Source organism: Pan paniscus, chromosome 1 (assembly GCF_029289425.2).
Source record: "Pan paniscus chromosome 1, NHGRI_mPanPan1-v2.0_pri, whole genome shotgun sequence".
Classification (NCBI taxonomy): domain Eukaryota; kingdom Metazoa; phylum Chordata; class Mammalia; order Primates; family Hominidae; genus Pan; species Pan paniscus.
In genome coordinates, this window is record NC_073249.2 from 226,874,623 (window position 1) to 226,889,801 (window position 15,179).

At 66.8% G+C, this 15,179-nt stretch overlaps 1 protein-coding gene across 3 annotated transcripts; it reads left to right on the top strand.

Moving 5' to 3' along the window:
- The first annotated feature begins 495 nt into the window (after positions 1–495).
- Positions 496–14,781, top strand: DVL1 (dishevelled segment polarity protein 1). Of its 3 annotated transcripts, XM_034952983.3 has the most exons (16): positions 757–1,019; positions 7,051–7,120; positions 7,325–7,446; positions 7,653–7,756; positions 8,004–8,142; positions 9,316–9,409; positions 9,503–9,572; positions 9,642–9,781; positions 10,163–10,239; positions 10,326–10,393; positions 10,536–10,688; positions 11,320–11,451; positions 11,537–11,704; positions 11,790–11,996; positions 12,985–13,022; positions 13,525–13,650. In XM_034952983.3, exons 1-15 carry the CDS (start codon positions 850–852, stop codon positions 12,993–12,995), a joined length of 1,725 nt encoding a protein of 574 aa, XP_034808874.1. In that variant the 5' UTR covers positions 757–849; the 3' UTR covers positions 12,996–13,022; positions 13,525–13,650. The 3 variants fall into 3 exon arrangements, with proteins under 3 accessions (XP_034808857.1, XP_034808864.1, XP_034808874.1); XM_034952966.4 differs by lacking the exon at positions 12,985–13,022 and having other exon boundaries at positions 496–1,019; positions 13,525–14,781; XM_034952973.4 differs by lacking the exon at positions 12,985–13,022 and having other exon boundaries at positions 496–1,019; positions 10,536–10,613; positions 13,525–14,781.
- The last annotated feature ends 398 nt before the right edge of the window (positions 14,782–15,179 follow it).

Sequence of the window (15,179 nt, forward strand, 5' to 3'; positions counted from 1 at the left end):
AGGCCTCCAGCCCCGCGAGTCCCGGAACAGTAAGCGCGGACGCCCCGCGGCCTCAAGGGACGCCTCGGAAGTCTCCCCTGCCCTGCGGAGAACCCCAGGACTAAATCCCTCCCGCCGCCGGGCGCTCCGACGCCTCCGTGCACGCCCGCGCCCCCGCGCGCCCCGCATCCGCTCGGCCTGCTGCCTGGACCCCGTGGGACCCGGCAGAGGGCACGCGAGTCGGGAGCCTTCGCGGTGGCGCAGAGCGACCGGGCGCCACCTCAGCGCCGCGCACCCGGCGTCCCCGGGGTCCCTCCGCCCGACCCTAGCGCCCCGGCGCCCACGGGCCCACAGCCAGCGGCGCGCGTCGCAGGCGCCGGAGCAGAAGGAAGCGCGGGCCCGCGCGCGGGGGCGGGGCCGGGGCGGGGCGAGCGAGGAGTGCTTGCGTCTGCGCAGCCGCGCCCCGCCCCGCCGCGCGCTCCCGTGACGTCAACGCCGCGCGCTCGGGCGCCCCCCCGCGGCCACGCTCAGGGCCCCGGGCCGGGCGGTCCCTTTAACGGCGCGGCCCGAGGGGCGCAGGCGGGAGGGCGGCGGGGCTGAGCGCGCCCTCCGTGCTGCGTCCCTCGCGCCGCTCCCGGGCCGGGGGCGGATGGGCGGCCGCGGGCCGCGGGGCAGCAGTCGGGACGCGCGCGGGAGCCGGGGGCGGCGGCCGGGGCCTGGGCGGTCGGGCGGGGGCGCCCGGGGGCCTCGGAGCGTCGGGGCCGAGAGCGGTGCGGGCCGGGCGGGGCGCAGGCGGGCGGGAGGGTAGCGCCCCGCGTCCGAGCCCCGGGCCGGGCCCTGAGCGCGCGGGCTCCGCGCCGCCGCCGCGCCATGGCGGAGACCAAGATTATCTACCACATGGACGAGGAGGAGACGCCGTACCTGGTCAAGCTGCCCGTGGCCCCCGAGCGCGTCACGCTGGCCGACTTCAAGAACGTGCTCAGCAACCGGCCCGTGCACGCCTACAAATTCTTCTTTAAGTCCATGGACCAGGACTTCGGGTCAGTCGGCCGCGAGGCCTGCGCGAGCCTGGCGCGGACTCGGGGGTCGCACCTGCCCGCGCGGGGACGGGGCGGGGGTCCTGAGCCGTTCGCGCCCCCGGGGACCTGCGACCGCGACGCGCCTCCGCTAGATGCGGCGCGGGTGGCGGCCTCGGCCCGTGTGCGGCGCGCGCCCACCTGTCCGTGAAGCGGGGCGATGGCAGGCGGGGTTCCCGGCGTCCCTGGCCCCAGCTTCCCGGCCCCGAGTCCTGCCTTGGCCCGTGTCAGACTCGGTCGGCCGCATCGCTTCCACCGGGGCTGGCCGGGAGCGCCTGCCGTTGGTGCGGGCTGGGGTCAGGGGCGTGTCAGTGGGAAGGAAGCAGGGTGGGGTTCCCTAGCTGGGATGGGGAGACATGGGGGTACAGGTTCACCAACCTGTCTGCTAGGGTTTGCAGAAGCTTCCCGAGGGTCAAGACAGGTTCTCCTGGCCCCCTTCTGCAGGGTCCTTGTGACAGGGTGGAGGTCAAGGGCCACTGGTGACCATGAAACTTTATTCGCCTACTCGTGTCCTGAGCTCCCTGTGGGCCCCGTCCCCACTGAGCCACAAAGCACTTGCGTTCCCGGAGCAGCCCAGACCATCTGCTGTTTCGGGGCAGCCTGGGTCAGCGTCTCCCTGCTGGGCCTCGGTGGTGGTGTCCCAGGCGAGGAGACCCCTGCTGTGCTGAGCTGGGCCCTCTGGGACAGGGAGCAGGAGCCTGGCGGTCTGCTTGAGGCCTGGCCTGGCCCGGCCCAGCCACCAGTAACCTGAGTCCCTAGTCCCAGCTCAACAGTGCTGGGGGCGAGCTCAGGCCTCGTGGCCGCAGGAGGTGAGCCTCCGGCAAGCCGTGTCCTTGTGTGTGGCCGCTTCTTGGGATTGTGACATTAAGGTTGTTTCCTGGATTCTGTGGTTGCAGGGTCCTCAGGCAGCCCCAGGTCCAGTCAGGCTGGGTCCGCTCTGGGGCTCTCAGGGGGGCCCAAGGGACATCTGGACAGCTGTACTTTCCTTCCCCACCCCCACGACCAGGCAAAGCAGAGAGGGCAGGGTGCGTCCTTGGCAGCCTTTGAAGGCTGGGCGCTCCCCACTCGGCTCAGCGGCCCTCCTGCCCGCTCCGGTCAGGTTGGGCAGGAGGGGGCGGTTTGTTTTCTGAGTCTGGTCCGGGCTCCTCCCCTGCTGGGGCACCTTGCAGTCCCTGCTTCTCTGGGCCTGGGCTGCTTTGGCCTTGAGCATGGGGCATGTGTCAGGTACTTTTGTTTTTAACTTAGTTTATTATTCTAACGAAAGTTACCAAAGTCACTAATGCTCTTTGTTGCAAATGTGTGCCACCAGGAAATGCGTAGTGAGGAGGTGCCCAGCCCCCAGGTTCTGCTCCTGGACCATGCTCTGGGATGAAGCCCTGGGGGAATCCGCCTTCTGCTCCTGACACCCACTGGGGGCTGCCCCCTGGCTGTTGCCCTAGTGCACTTCCAGCAGTGGCTGCACCTGCTGGGCACATTTGGAGGACGCGTGGGTGCCCGGGCCTGGGAACAGGGTGGGCAGGTCTGGGTGTCGAGGCAGGCTTGGGGATGCGGCCAGGAAAGAGACAGGGGAGCTTCAGTGTACAGCTTTGGAGGCTGCAGACTTACAGGGGGCTGGGAGTCAGTGGGGCTGCAGAGGTCAGGGCTGGGCTGGGCTGGGCTGTGGGGGTTGGAAAGAATGGACTGGGGTGATGCTGGAGGTCCAAGACGGGGGCCTTGCTCTGTAGCCTCCCAGGTCCTCTGGCTGGGATGGGGGCCTTGCTCTGTGTCCTCCCTGGTCCTCTGGCTGGTGGCCTCAGGAGCCTACGGAGGACCCTCATCAATTACTTCCTTCATCCCTTCCCCTGAGTTCTACCCGCAGACCTCTCAGCACTGTCTGTTCTGTGGAATAGAACCCCCGTGGGAGGGGCTGGTTGGTCAGTAATACTTTAGCTTAAGCGACTGCTGAACTAGACACTGGCCTTGGATGCCAAATGAATGTAGTTGGAGATGGGGGGAAGAAAAGGCAGGTCCTCGCTGGTCTGGGGTGCCCTTCATAAGAGAGGGAGCTTCAGGCTGGGGACGCTGAGGAAGCCCTGGTGAGTCGGGGGTTCCTGCGCCAACCCCCGCTGCATTCTCAGCCCAGCCCTGATTCCCCAGCCTCTGCTCCAGAGCATGACTGACCACCTTGCAGTGCAGGGAGCCTGTGTCGTGGCCACAGCCACGTGCCCTGGTCTGGACCCCACTCCCCACGCACGGCTTTGGCCCAGTGGGTGAAGGTCCCCCGCCTGTCCTCCACTTTTCATGCCCTGGTCACAGCTATTCTGACCCAAGATCCCCAGGGCTGGGAGGAGGGCAGAATTGCGGAGGGTCTCTGCCTGGTGCTGGGTTTGGTGGTTGGCAGGGGGTCTCGCCCAGCCTTGGGCCGAGGCAGAGGAGGGAGGGTGTTTGGCTCCGGGTCCCCACTGCTGGGTGCGTGGCGGATGCTGGGCCTGCTGGACTTGGCACCGAGGCTGTCTGTTGGGCACAGCTCCCACAGCTCATCTCCAAGGTGGGGGTGACCCAGGCCTGGGACTGGGGGATGGGTGGAGGCAAGGCTGTGGGCCCAAAGCCCTGGTCCCCAGGGCCGCCTGCCATGGGCCTCGGTGTTGTGACAGCTCCTTGTGTCCTGGATGGTGCTGTGGGGAGCTATGGAGTTGGGGAGGCTCTGCCTGGCCTGGGCTGCGGGGGTAGTTCCCACTCCGCCCTCCCTGGCTGTGCCACTTGGGGTCTGTGACTCAGCCTCTCTGTGCCCTGAGTGCCTCCCTGGTGTTGGGAGGGTCCAGGCAGTTCACCTACTGCACTCATAGCCATGGCCTAGCAGGGACACTTGAGCCTGTGTGTCCTGAACCGGGGGAGGGGCACAGAGAGATCCCAGGACTCGGCACCACCCAGGGGACAGGCTGGTGGAGAGCCGCTGGCTCTGGGGTCAGGGGTTGGGAGGCCACAGACCCCCAAGGCTGAGGGCCCTGACCTGGGGCGTGCACAGGGGGCTCTGAGGGCACAGGATGGCACTGCGCCGCCTGTCCTGGGCCAGCTACCCCTGCCAACTTCCTGCTCCGCCTTGGGAGAATGGGGTGCATTCGGGACCACGCCACGTCTAGGGCAGCTGGCTGTGTCCTCTGGGAGTCTGGAGGGTTCTCTGCATCCTGTGTGGCCATGCTGGCTCCCAGGGCGCTGCCTCTGAGTGGATTCCTCCCCGGGGCGGGTCTGTGGGGGCAGCACACAGGTTAGCCAGGCCTCACAGGGAATCCCAAGGTGGGGGCACAGTGCTGGCAGGGGCGCCCCTGGCAGCTGCCGTGAGTTTCAGCGGAGGCTGCTACAGATGCGCGGGGACCCCGGGTGGTGGGTGCGCCCCCAATGCCTGGTCAGCCTCCAGCACCCTCCCCCATCTGGCTAGGGTGGGGACGGCAGGGCTCTGCCTGGGACCTGGGTAGCTGACCCCTGGAGCCCCAGGCAGACCCCACCCTTCCCTCTGTGCTGTTTGGGTCTTGCTGCCTTTCTCCTGGCCCAGCCAGGCTTGGGTCTGCACCCTGCCACTGGGGGCAAGGGAGGACTTGTTACACCCTGTTGGGCCGAAGAGGGCGGAGTGAGTAGGGCCTCTGGGTCCTGGCTGGACATCTGTGAGGGAGCAGGGGGCAGGGACATCCCAGGCAGCCTGGGGTCTTCGTGAGGCCCTGGCTGGGTGGGCCGTGCGGGCTTGGGCCACTCTGGATGGTGGGAGGGGGCAGGGCCCTCTTCCGGTGGAGCCAGGTGGGTGCTGTCCTGGGGTGCTGGGTGGCCGAGTCTCCCTCCGGCGAGTCAGAGGGTGCTGGGTGGCCGAGTCTCCCTCCAGTGAGTCAGAGGGTGCTGGGTGACTGAGTATCTCCCTCAGGTGAGTCAGAGGGTGCTGGGGTTGGGTGTGGCAGGGGAGAAGCTGCCGGCCAGGCCACCTGGGGCCGTGTGTCAGGGACTGAGGTGGGGACCCTGCCAGGGTCTCTGCTGTGGTCAGGTCCATTAGAGACAAGGGCTCACTGCGGGCCCTGGCCCCCTGGCGGCAGCTGGTGGTGGCCTTGGTGTCCGTGGGGCCCGCCTCACCCTGGGTTGCTCCAGCCTTTCAGGTGTGACAGCCTCTCACTGTGGCGGCCTCAGCCTGGCATGGGGTCATGGTCTTACCTGGGAAGGCTCCTGTGTGGGGGCAGCAGACGTGCAGGGGTCTGAGAAGTGACCTTCTCTGCTCTTTGGGGGCGTCTACCTCATGGCCATGGCCTGGCCCTGGGAGGCCTGGGGAGGCAGCTGCAGGACCCCAGAGGGCTAGGTAGGGGTCCCTGCTCCCACCTGGGCTGGCCCTGCCTGCTGTCCACTCTGCCCTGAGGCTTGGGGCCTCTTCCCAGCAAGTGGGTGGGCCAGGGCTTGGGTGAGAGTGTGGGTTTGCCACTTTGCCGGGGGCCTCCTGCTACCTGCTGCTTCGGAGTCTGGCTGAGTCAAGGTGCCCCGGGGTCAGGGGACCTGGAGCGGCCAGTCGGGGTGGCTCTGTAGCTCGCAATGGGACTAGCAGCCACAAGGCCGCTTCCTGCCGGGTGTGCGGCCAGGCCAAGCCCCGTCTCCGGGCTCCCATTTCTCCACTGGGCCCAAGTCCCGGGCGTGGAAAATGCTGCTGGGCAGGGCAGGGTGCCACGAGGCGGCGTCCAGATCCTACCCAGCCTGCTGCCTGGGCCCTCAGAGGTCACAGTGTGAGTGTCGACCACAGCCCTGCCTGCCTTGCTCCTTGGCCCGGGGACCTGCCCCTGCCCAGCCATCCCCTCTGTGCCGTGTGGGTTGCCACCCTGCCCTCTGAACTCTGAGCTCGGGTCACCCGGCCTCCTCCTGGTTCGTGTTCCCTGACCCTCTGCGGCCTGCCTGGGTGCCCTCTGCCCCGTTCCCAAGCCCATCTGACCTGGGGGTGGACTGGTGAGGCACCTGGCCAGCTTGCTCTCCTGGGGGCCCTGCCGGCTCCGAATCCCCTACTGCCCCTCTAGGTCCTGAGGTGCAGGGAGGTTTGGTGAGTGGAGGTCTTTGTCTCCCTGGCTAGGTGGACAGGACAGGAGGGTGGTGGGCGGCCTCTGGGGACCTGTGGGCCCTCCCAGCCCACCTACGTCTGTCCGTCGGGTCTGAGGGTCCTTGTGCGTGGACTGTGAGCCTGACTAGGGGTGCAGGGCAGGGGTCAGGCAAAGCCCCGCCCTCACAGAGCCTGACCCTGGGCAGGCAGGCACAGGGCCTGGGACCTGAGGCTGCTCCTGAGACGCCAGGAGGGTGGAGTGGGGCCATAGGGCATGGCTGGCCTGATGGAGAGGAGGCTGCTGGGGGATTTGGGCTCCTGGTTGGGAATGACAGGTCTGAGTGTAGGGGTGGGTGCAGGTGGCCTGATGCCCTGGCTGTTGAGGGGTGGGCGGCTGGTCTGGAGCTGGCTGGGAGGTGGAGCGGTGGACCTGAGGTCTGGGGCAAGGGACAGGGAATAGCCTGGGGAGCCTTGGGGCCCGGTAGGTGCAGCTGCTGCTGCTGAGGAGGCTGGGGCCTGGCCCTGAGGAGTCCCAGTGTGGGGGAAGCCCTGGGTGGGGGGCTCCAAGCCCCAGGAACAGATGAGGTGGGGGTAGTTGGAGACAGCGTCTGGGGCCACCACATACATGAACCGAGGGCAGCTGGGCACAGGGGCTTTCCCAAGGAGGCCTCACCCTAGCTGTCCCCCTACCTGGGGGCTGGGGACCAACGCTGCAGGGGACTGAGAGCCTTTGGCTGAGCTGCCCCTGTGAGGATGTCCACAGCCACTGTCCCCATGCTGGGGGGGTGGGGGCCTAGGATGTGATGGAGAGGAAGGATGGTTCCCAAGAGGAGAATGCACTAGCAGGGGTGTCCACAGAGTGATGTTTTGCGGGCAGGAGGAGCGCCTGCTCTCCAGGCCTCACCTCTAGAACCGCAGGGTTGGGCCCCCCAGGTGGGGCCTCACGGCAGCATATGCCCACAGGGTGGTGAAGGAGGAGATCTTTGATGACAATGCCAAGCTTCCCTGCTTCAACGGCCGCGTGGTCTCCTGGGTGAGCCCCTGTGTCTTGGCCCCGAAGGCTCGCCTGGGGAGCATTCCAGGGTGGGGCTCTTCCTGGGGGAGGCGGTGGGTGTGGGGAAGCCCTGGCAGGCTGGGTGCGGATAGGGCAGCTTGCTGGCCCCCTGTTCCCTGGGTGCCCTGAGGAGGCGTCCTGAAGGCGGGTGGGCTCCCCTGAGCATGCCTGCTCCCTCCACAGCTGGTCCTGGCTGAGGGTGCTCACTCGGATGCGGGGTCCCAGGGCACGGACAGCCACACAGACCTGCCCCCGCCTCTTGAGCGGACAGGCGGCATCGGGGACTCCCGGCCCCCCTCCTTCCAGTAAGGACACTGTGGGCGCTGGGCCCTGCTACCCCAAGCCTGTCATGGGGGTTGCCGGCCAACAGGGGAGGGAGGCCTGCCTGGGCCAGTAGGCGGGCATGGCACCTGCTGGGGCTGGGGTCCCACAGGCGAGGGGAGGCTGGGCTGGACGGCATCTGAGGGGCTGGGGCCACGGCCTCCCCACCCACCCTGCTCTTGTTGCACAGCCCGAACGTGGCCAGCAGCCGTGACGGGATGGACAACGAGACAGGCACGGAGTCCATGGTCAGTCACCGGCGGGAGCGTGCCCGACGCCGGAACCGCGAGGAGGGTACAGTGGTCATGTCTGCCCAGCTGTGGACCCCCAGCCTCCCTGGGACCCCCATGAGCCATATTCCTACTACAGCGGTTCCTGTCCCCCAGCCAGTGGCGGTGCTTGGGTGGAGGCACAGGCCCAGCGAGCCTACAGTTGAGCCGCCAGCTCCCAGACCCACAGGCATGCAGCACTGCCCAGGCAGCCCCAAACCCATGACCTCTGGGAGACCCTGCAGTCAGTTCCCAACCTGCTGCCCCCACAGCCGCCCGGACCAATGGGCACCCAAGGGGAGACCGACGGCGGGATGTGGGGCTGCCCCCAGACAGCGCGTCCACCGCCCTCAGCAGCGAGCTTGAGTCCAGCAGCTTTGTGGACTCGGACGAGGATGGCAGCACGAGCAGGTGTGTGGGAGTGTCTGTGGGCGCGTATGCCTGTGTGCCCACTTGCAAATGTCTGTACATGATGTGCATGTGTGTGTCTGCATGAGGTGTTTTCACATTGCACACGTGTGTGTGCATGTGTGTGCCTGCAAATGTCTGTGTACATGATGCACGTGTGCTTGTGCACGTGTTCCACATGAGGTGTTTTCACTGTGCACGTGTGTGCGCCTGTGTGCCCGCGTGCAAATGTGTACATGATGCACGTGTCTGCTTGTGCATGTGTGTCTGTGTGAGGTGTTTTCATATTGCACATGTGTCTGTGCATGTACCTGTGTGCAAACGTTTATGTACATGATGCACGTCTGTGTGTGCACGTATGTGTGTGTGAGGTGCGTTTTCACAGTGTGTACGTGAGGAGTGTTTTCACAATGCACGTGTGTGCGTGTGCGCAGGTGTGTGTAGGTGTGTGCATGTGTGCGTGTGTGCAGGTGTGCGTGTACAGGTGTATGTGCAGGTGTGCATGCAGGTGTGCATGTGCAGGTGTGTGCGTGTGCACGCGTGCGTGTGCAGGTGTGTGCCTGTGTGCAGGTGTGCAGGTATGTGCAGGGGTGCGTGTGTGCAGGTGTGCATGTGTGTGCAGGGGTGCGTGTGCAGGGGTGCGTGTGCAGGTGTGCATGTGTGAGTATGCAGCGGTGCGTGTGTGCAGGTGTCATGTGTGAGTATGCAGGTGTGCATGTGTGCAGGGGTGCGTGTGTGCAGGTGTGCGTGTGTGCACGCGTGCGTGTGCAGGGGTGCGTGTGTGCACGCGTGCGTGTGCAGGGTGTGCATGTGTGCCTTGCGCAGGGGTGCGTGTGTGCAGGGGTGCGTGTGTGTGCAGGTGTGTGTGCAGGTGTGCGTGTGTGCAGGTGTGCGTGTGTGCAGGGGTGCATGTGTGTGCAGGTGTGCATGTGTGCAGGTGTGCCAGTAGTGGATCTGGCTACATGTGTCTGTGCCCAGTTTGCCTGTCTCTGGGATTTTCGTGTGTGCTCATATGCGTATCACGTGTGCAGGGCCTGGGGCGTGGACGTCAGGCACTGAGCCTGCTTTGGAACAAGCCTGGCCTAGACCCCCGATTCCCACCCAGCATTGGGGGAGCGGGGTGCCACCCCCCACCCATGTCTCCAGCTCCTCTGAGCTCTGACAGTCTGTTCCCAGGCTCAGCAGCTCCACGGAGCAGAGCACCTCATCCAGGCTCATCCGGAAGCACAAACGCCGGCGGAGGAAGCAGCGCCTTCGGCAGGCAGACCGGGTAGGCAGCTGGGTGGAGCAGGGCGGGGCTGGGGAGGCGAAGTCAATGTCGGGCAGCCCCGTGCCCTTTACACACGCCCCTTCCCCTCCACAGGCCTCCTCTTTCAGCAGCATAACCGACTCCACCATGTCCCTTAACATCGTCACTGTCACGCTCAACATGGGTGAGGCCTTGGGGCGAGGGTTGGGGGCAGGGGCAGGGGCTTGGCCGCGGCTCATGGCTTTTCTTGCAGAGAGACATCACTTTCTGGGCATCAGCATCGTGGGGCAGAGCAACGACCGTGGAGACGGCGGCATCTACATTGGCTCCATCATGAAGGGCGGGGCTGTGGCCGCTGACGGCCGCATCGAGCCCGGCGACATGTTGCTGCAGGTGGGTCTGCGGGGGCTGCGGGGTGACGTGCGGCTGCGGGTGGGTCCGTGGGGACTTTGGGGTGACGTGCGGCTGCGGGTGGGTCCGTGGGGACTTTGGGGTGACGTGTTGCTGCAGTTGTGTCTGTGGGGGCTGCGGGGTGACATGTAGCTGCGGGTGGGTCTGTGGGGGCTGCAGGGTGACGTGCGGCTGCGGGTGGGTCCGTGGGGACTTTGGGGTGACGTGCAGCTGCGGGTGGGTCTGTGGGGGCTGCTGGGGGACATGCGGCTGCGGGTGGGTCTGCGGGGGCTGCTGGGGGACGTGCGGCTGCGGGTGGGTCTGTGGGGGCGGTGGACTGAGCTGCACACCCTGCCTGCACCACCCTAATCCCCACCCCTGCAGGTGAATGACGTGAACTTTGAGAACATGAGCAATGACGATGCCGTGCGGGTGCTGCGGGAGATCGTTTCCCAGACGGGGTGAGGGCTGGGGGCGCTGGAGCGGGAGGGGCCAGGCAGGGAGGTGGGACCATGGGGGCCTTGCTGTGTGACCACCGTTCCTGCAGGCCCATCAGCCTCACTGTGGCTAAGTGCTGGGACCCAACGCCCCGAAGCTACTTCACCGTCCCACGGGGTGAGTGGCCCTCGGGGCACACGGGGCGGGATGGGGAGGGGGCGCCTACCTAGCCTGAAGGCCTCTCTCCTCTGTGCCCTGCACCCTGTCCTCCCACCCTGTCCATCTGTCCGCCTGTCATCGCCACGTGGCGGCCACCCAGCTGACCCGGTGCGGCCCATCGACCCCGCCGCCTGGCTGTCCCACACGGCAGCACTGACAGGAGCCCTGCCCCGCTACGGTACGAGTCCCTGCTCCAGCGCCGTCACGCGCACCAGCTCCTCCTCACTAACCAGCTCCGTGCCTGGTGCTCCACGTAAGTGGCAGCTCCTGAGGGCCCCAGCAGAAACCGAGGCTTGGAGGGGGCGTCTCTGCCAGCCTCCAGCATGGCTGCCTGTGGCCGTCATGGGGCTGTGACACGTGTGTGTTGCCTGTCCCCAACTCCCTGCACAGACGTGTGCACAGGCACCCGTGCCCACCTTGTGTAGCCCATCCTGCTCATGGTCTGTGTGTTGGGAACGGGATGTACGTAGGGCCCCTATGCAGGGAGCACCCACGGGGTCAGAGGCAGGGGCCAGGTCTCCATTCTGCTTCCTGCCATTAACACGACTAACAGCCTGCGCTCTCGGGCGGGGCGTGCGGGGAGGGGAAGGGGCCTGCCCTGTTCTCATTACTTCCTGGTCTGCAGGGTGGGGTGTCAGCCCAGTTTGTGCCTAGGATCTTGATGAAAAGTGTCTGCAGAAGTGGGAGACTAAATGTCCAACCCCCCTGCTCATGCCCCAGCCTCACGGGGGTGCATCCTGCAGTGGGCCGGGGCCCTGCTGTCACGCACCGTCCAGCTTGCGCCCTGGCGCAGGCCCTGCCCAGAGGCTCCCCTGGGGGTGCAGGGCCCTGAGTCCCCCGCCTTCAGATGCTGGGGCTGAAGCGGGGCTGTCTGTGCCTTGCAGAGCTGGAAGAGGCGCCGCTGACGGTGAAGAGTGACATGAGCGCCGTCGTCCGGGTCATGCAGCTGCCAGACTCGGGACTGGAGATCCGCGACCGCATGTGGCTCAAGATCACCATCGCCAATGCCGTCATCGGTGAGTGGCCGTCCCCGCGGGCGGATAGTGCCAGGGGCGGGGCTGCGTGTCTCGAGGCTGCGGGCTGACCGCTGGTGCCGGCCAGGGGCGGACGTGGTGGACTGGCTGTACACACACGTGGAGGGCTTCAAGGAGCGGCGGGAGGCCCGGAAGTACGCCAGCAGCTTGCTGAAGCACGGCTTCCTGCGGCACACGGTCAACAAGATCACCTTCTCCGAGCAGTGCTACTACGTCTTCGGGGATCTCTGCAGCAGTGAGTGGGGGCTTCAGGCTTCAGGGCGGGGGGGAGGGGAACGCCGGAGGCCCCTCCGCGGCCCTCACCTACCCTCCCCCGCCAGATCTCGCCACCCTGAACCTCAACAGTGGCTCCAGTGGGGCTTCGGATCAGGACACGCTGGCCCCGCTGCCCCACCCGGCTGCCCCCTGGCCTCTGGGTCAGGGCTACCCCTACCAGTACCCGGGGCCCCCACCCTGCTTCCCGCCTGCCTACCAGGACCCGGGCTTTAGCTATGGTAGCGGCAGCACCGGGAGTCAGCAGAGTGAAGGTGAGAACGCCGCCCCTACCTGCACTTCCCCGGCTCCGCCCCCAGCTCCGCCCCACTCCACTGCTGCTCCGCCCCCCAGCTCCACCCCACCCCGCTGCTGCTCCGCCTCCAGCTCCACCCCACCCCGCTGCTGCTCCGCCCCCAGCTCCACCCCACCCCGCTGCTGCTCCGCCTCCAGCTCCACCCCACCCCGCTGCTGCTCCACCCTGCTTCTCTGCTGACCCCAATCCCATGCTCCTGCTGTGTACTTGGGCCCTGGGTGGGCTCCTTCTGGAAAGGGCAAGTGCTAGGGGGATCCAGGAGCCAGTGTGAATGGGGAGGACAGGGAAGCGTCTCACACAGGGGCAGCCTGGACCCCACCTCATCTGGGTGGGATTGGGATGAGGGGCCTCCAGGAGCCTGGCGGCCTGGGCGGCTGTGCCTGGTAGGGGTGGCGGCTGGTGGTTCTCCTATGGTAGAGGCAGGAGGCCCTGAGACCATGTGGCCAAGGGCCGTGTGACAAGGACAGGGCAGGGGTGGCCAAGGAGTCTGACAGGGTCACTTTCTAGGCCCCAGGACATAGGAGGGTGGCAGCTGCAGCCCGGGTAGGGAGCCTGACGTGGATGGTGCCGTGCATCCTAGCCTTGTGCCCCTGGCTCGGGTGTGTTTAGGGGCCGGGGATCCAGAGTGTTCCTGAGGTGTTGTCTGGTGGAGCAGAGGCCCCAGTGGGTGGGGTTGGTGAGGCCAGCAGGGGTGTCTGCAGGCCAGGGAGGGGTGCAGGTGGCGGCATGGAGGGCCCAGGAAGGAGGGCGAGAGAGAAGAGGCGGCCAGAGGGTGTGGGACCGCAGAGAAGCCACGCTGGGTGTCTACTGACCCTCGACCGGCGCTTGCGCCCACTTCAGCCCCACCCAGCCCGCGGTCAGTCCCCACTGGTGGCGGGTGGGTGCCGGGCAGGTGCCAGGCAGCTGGGCGTGTAACTCGTGCTATCCCTTGTCTTGTGCTGAACAAGCCTTAGACTGAAGGACTAGCGGAGTGGACCTTGGGCCGGTAAGCCAGGGTCCCGCCCGGCATCCCTCAGCATGTCCCCAGCCAGCCACGCCCTCCAGCTCCCACTGCGTCTTGGGAGCCCAGGACAGGGCTGAGCTGAGTCATCCGTCGGCCAGGGTCCTGGGTCGGGGGGACAGTGGGGCCTTGGGTGGGGAATCCAGGATGGCCACGGGGGCACCGGGCATGAGGGGCCCTCGCTGGCACCTCAGTCTTTCAGCCGCAAGACCAGGCCCTCAGCTCAAGCATTGGGGTGAGGCGTGGGGGCGCCCAGCTTGCCCCAGGACCCTGCCTGCCTCCCACTACCCCCACCAGCCCATGCCTGCCGCAGCTGCCCCTGCGACCCTGGGGGTGCCGGCCCTGTCCTCGCGCCTGCATGGCTGCCCCACCCACCCGTCCTGCACGGGCCACCGTTCCTGCCCGGTCACCTGGCGGGGGCGGTTGTTCTGGACGTGGCCGGGCCTGGTGCTGACAGGCTCCTTCCCCATCCTGTTCTCACTCCCAGGGAGCAAGAGCAGCGGGTCCACCCGGAGCAGCCGCCGGGCCCCGGGCCGTGAGAAGGAGCGTCGGGCGGCGGGAGCTGGGGGCAGTGGCAGTGAATCAGATCACACGGCACCGAGTGGGGTGGGGAGCAGCTGGCGAGAGCGTCCGGCCGGCCAGCTCAGCCGTGGCAGCAGCCCACGCAGTCAGGCCTCGGCTACTGCCCCGGGGCTCCCCCCGCCCCACCCCACGACCAAGGCCTATACAGTGGTGGGGGGGCCACCCGGGGGACCCCCTGTCCGGGAGCTGGCTGCCGTCCCCCCAGAATTGACAGGCAGCCGCCAGTCCTTCCAGAAGGCTATGGGGAACCCCTGCGAGTTCTTCGTGGACATCATGTGACTCGTGCCGCGTGCCCCAGCCCTGCCTGAGGTGGGGAGCTGGCGGTCCTGCCGCACGCAGAGCTCGCGTGGGCTTGCCTTCGTGGGGGCCAGGACGGGAGGCAGGGTGGGGGGCAGGCTGGACCACCACCATCTGCCCTGGCAGCCTGGCTGCTCCAGCTCCTGACAGCACCTGTGTCTGAGCAGCCATGTTGGGGGCGCTCCCTCTCTGCCTCTCGGCGAGAGCCTTGGACCTCCCAACCCCTTGTGTCTGGTGGGGATCCCTCCTGGGATAAGGAAGACCCCCTCGGGCTCTCGGCTGACCCCCACCTCCTGCACAGCTGTGCCCAGGCCCCCAGGGTGGTCCACGCGGGGCAACCCCCTGCGGTGCACAGGCCCCCTGTCTGGAGTAGGGATCTAATTTATTTATTTATTGCCTGGCCGGTGACTCGGGGGAGGAGGCGACCCTGTCATCTGTCCCACCTGCCGCTGCCCCTTGGAGCAGCCTGCACCTTCTCCCCTCCCATCCGGCAACAGTGGAGTCTGAAAGTACGTGGAGGACGGGACAGGAAGACGAGAGGGCTGGACATCCTGCCCACCGTGTCCCAGCCAGGGCAGGGAGGGACCGTGGCCCGCAGGGTCAAGGGGCCCCGATGTGCACAGCTGCCACAGGGAGGGAGGTCTTGGGGAGATGGGCAGTCAGGTGGCCCGTCCTTGGTGAGCGCACACACTGCGCGCACACATCGCGGCCTGCACACACCGCGGCCTTCCTGGCTTCTCTGGCCCCCACGTGTCTGTGCTGTAGATACTGTATCAAAGTCCCAGCGTCTAGATGGTTAACATAGAGCTGCTTCTGTGTAAATGCTGCTTATTTTAAACACTAAAAAGCGTTTAATTTTATGGGACAGATGTGTGGCCTGTGCCCCTTCTCTCCGGTTGGGCTGCCTTGGAATGAGGCACAGGGAGCTGGTCCAGCCTCCCCTAGGCCCTGCTGGGAGCTGACCCTGGGACTCTGACCCGAGACCCTGTGTGGGCCTGGCGGGGTGCTGGCGTCAGACCCTGGTGGGCAGTTTTCTGTCCATGGTGCTGGCTCCGGGGTCCTGGTGGTCGGTGCTGGCCGTGGTGCTGGACCCCGCCCCCACCCCGGCTCTGTCCCTGGTACTGGTGACAGTCATGATGCTGTCTACCCACTGGGCCAGGGGCAGAGTAGGAAGCTGGGTGCCACCCCCACCTCGGCGGGCTCTGCCCTGGGCATATGCCTATGTGCCCCCACTGGCCTCCCACTGCTGTGGTGCCTGGCAGG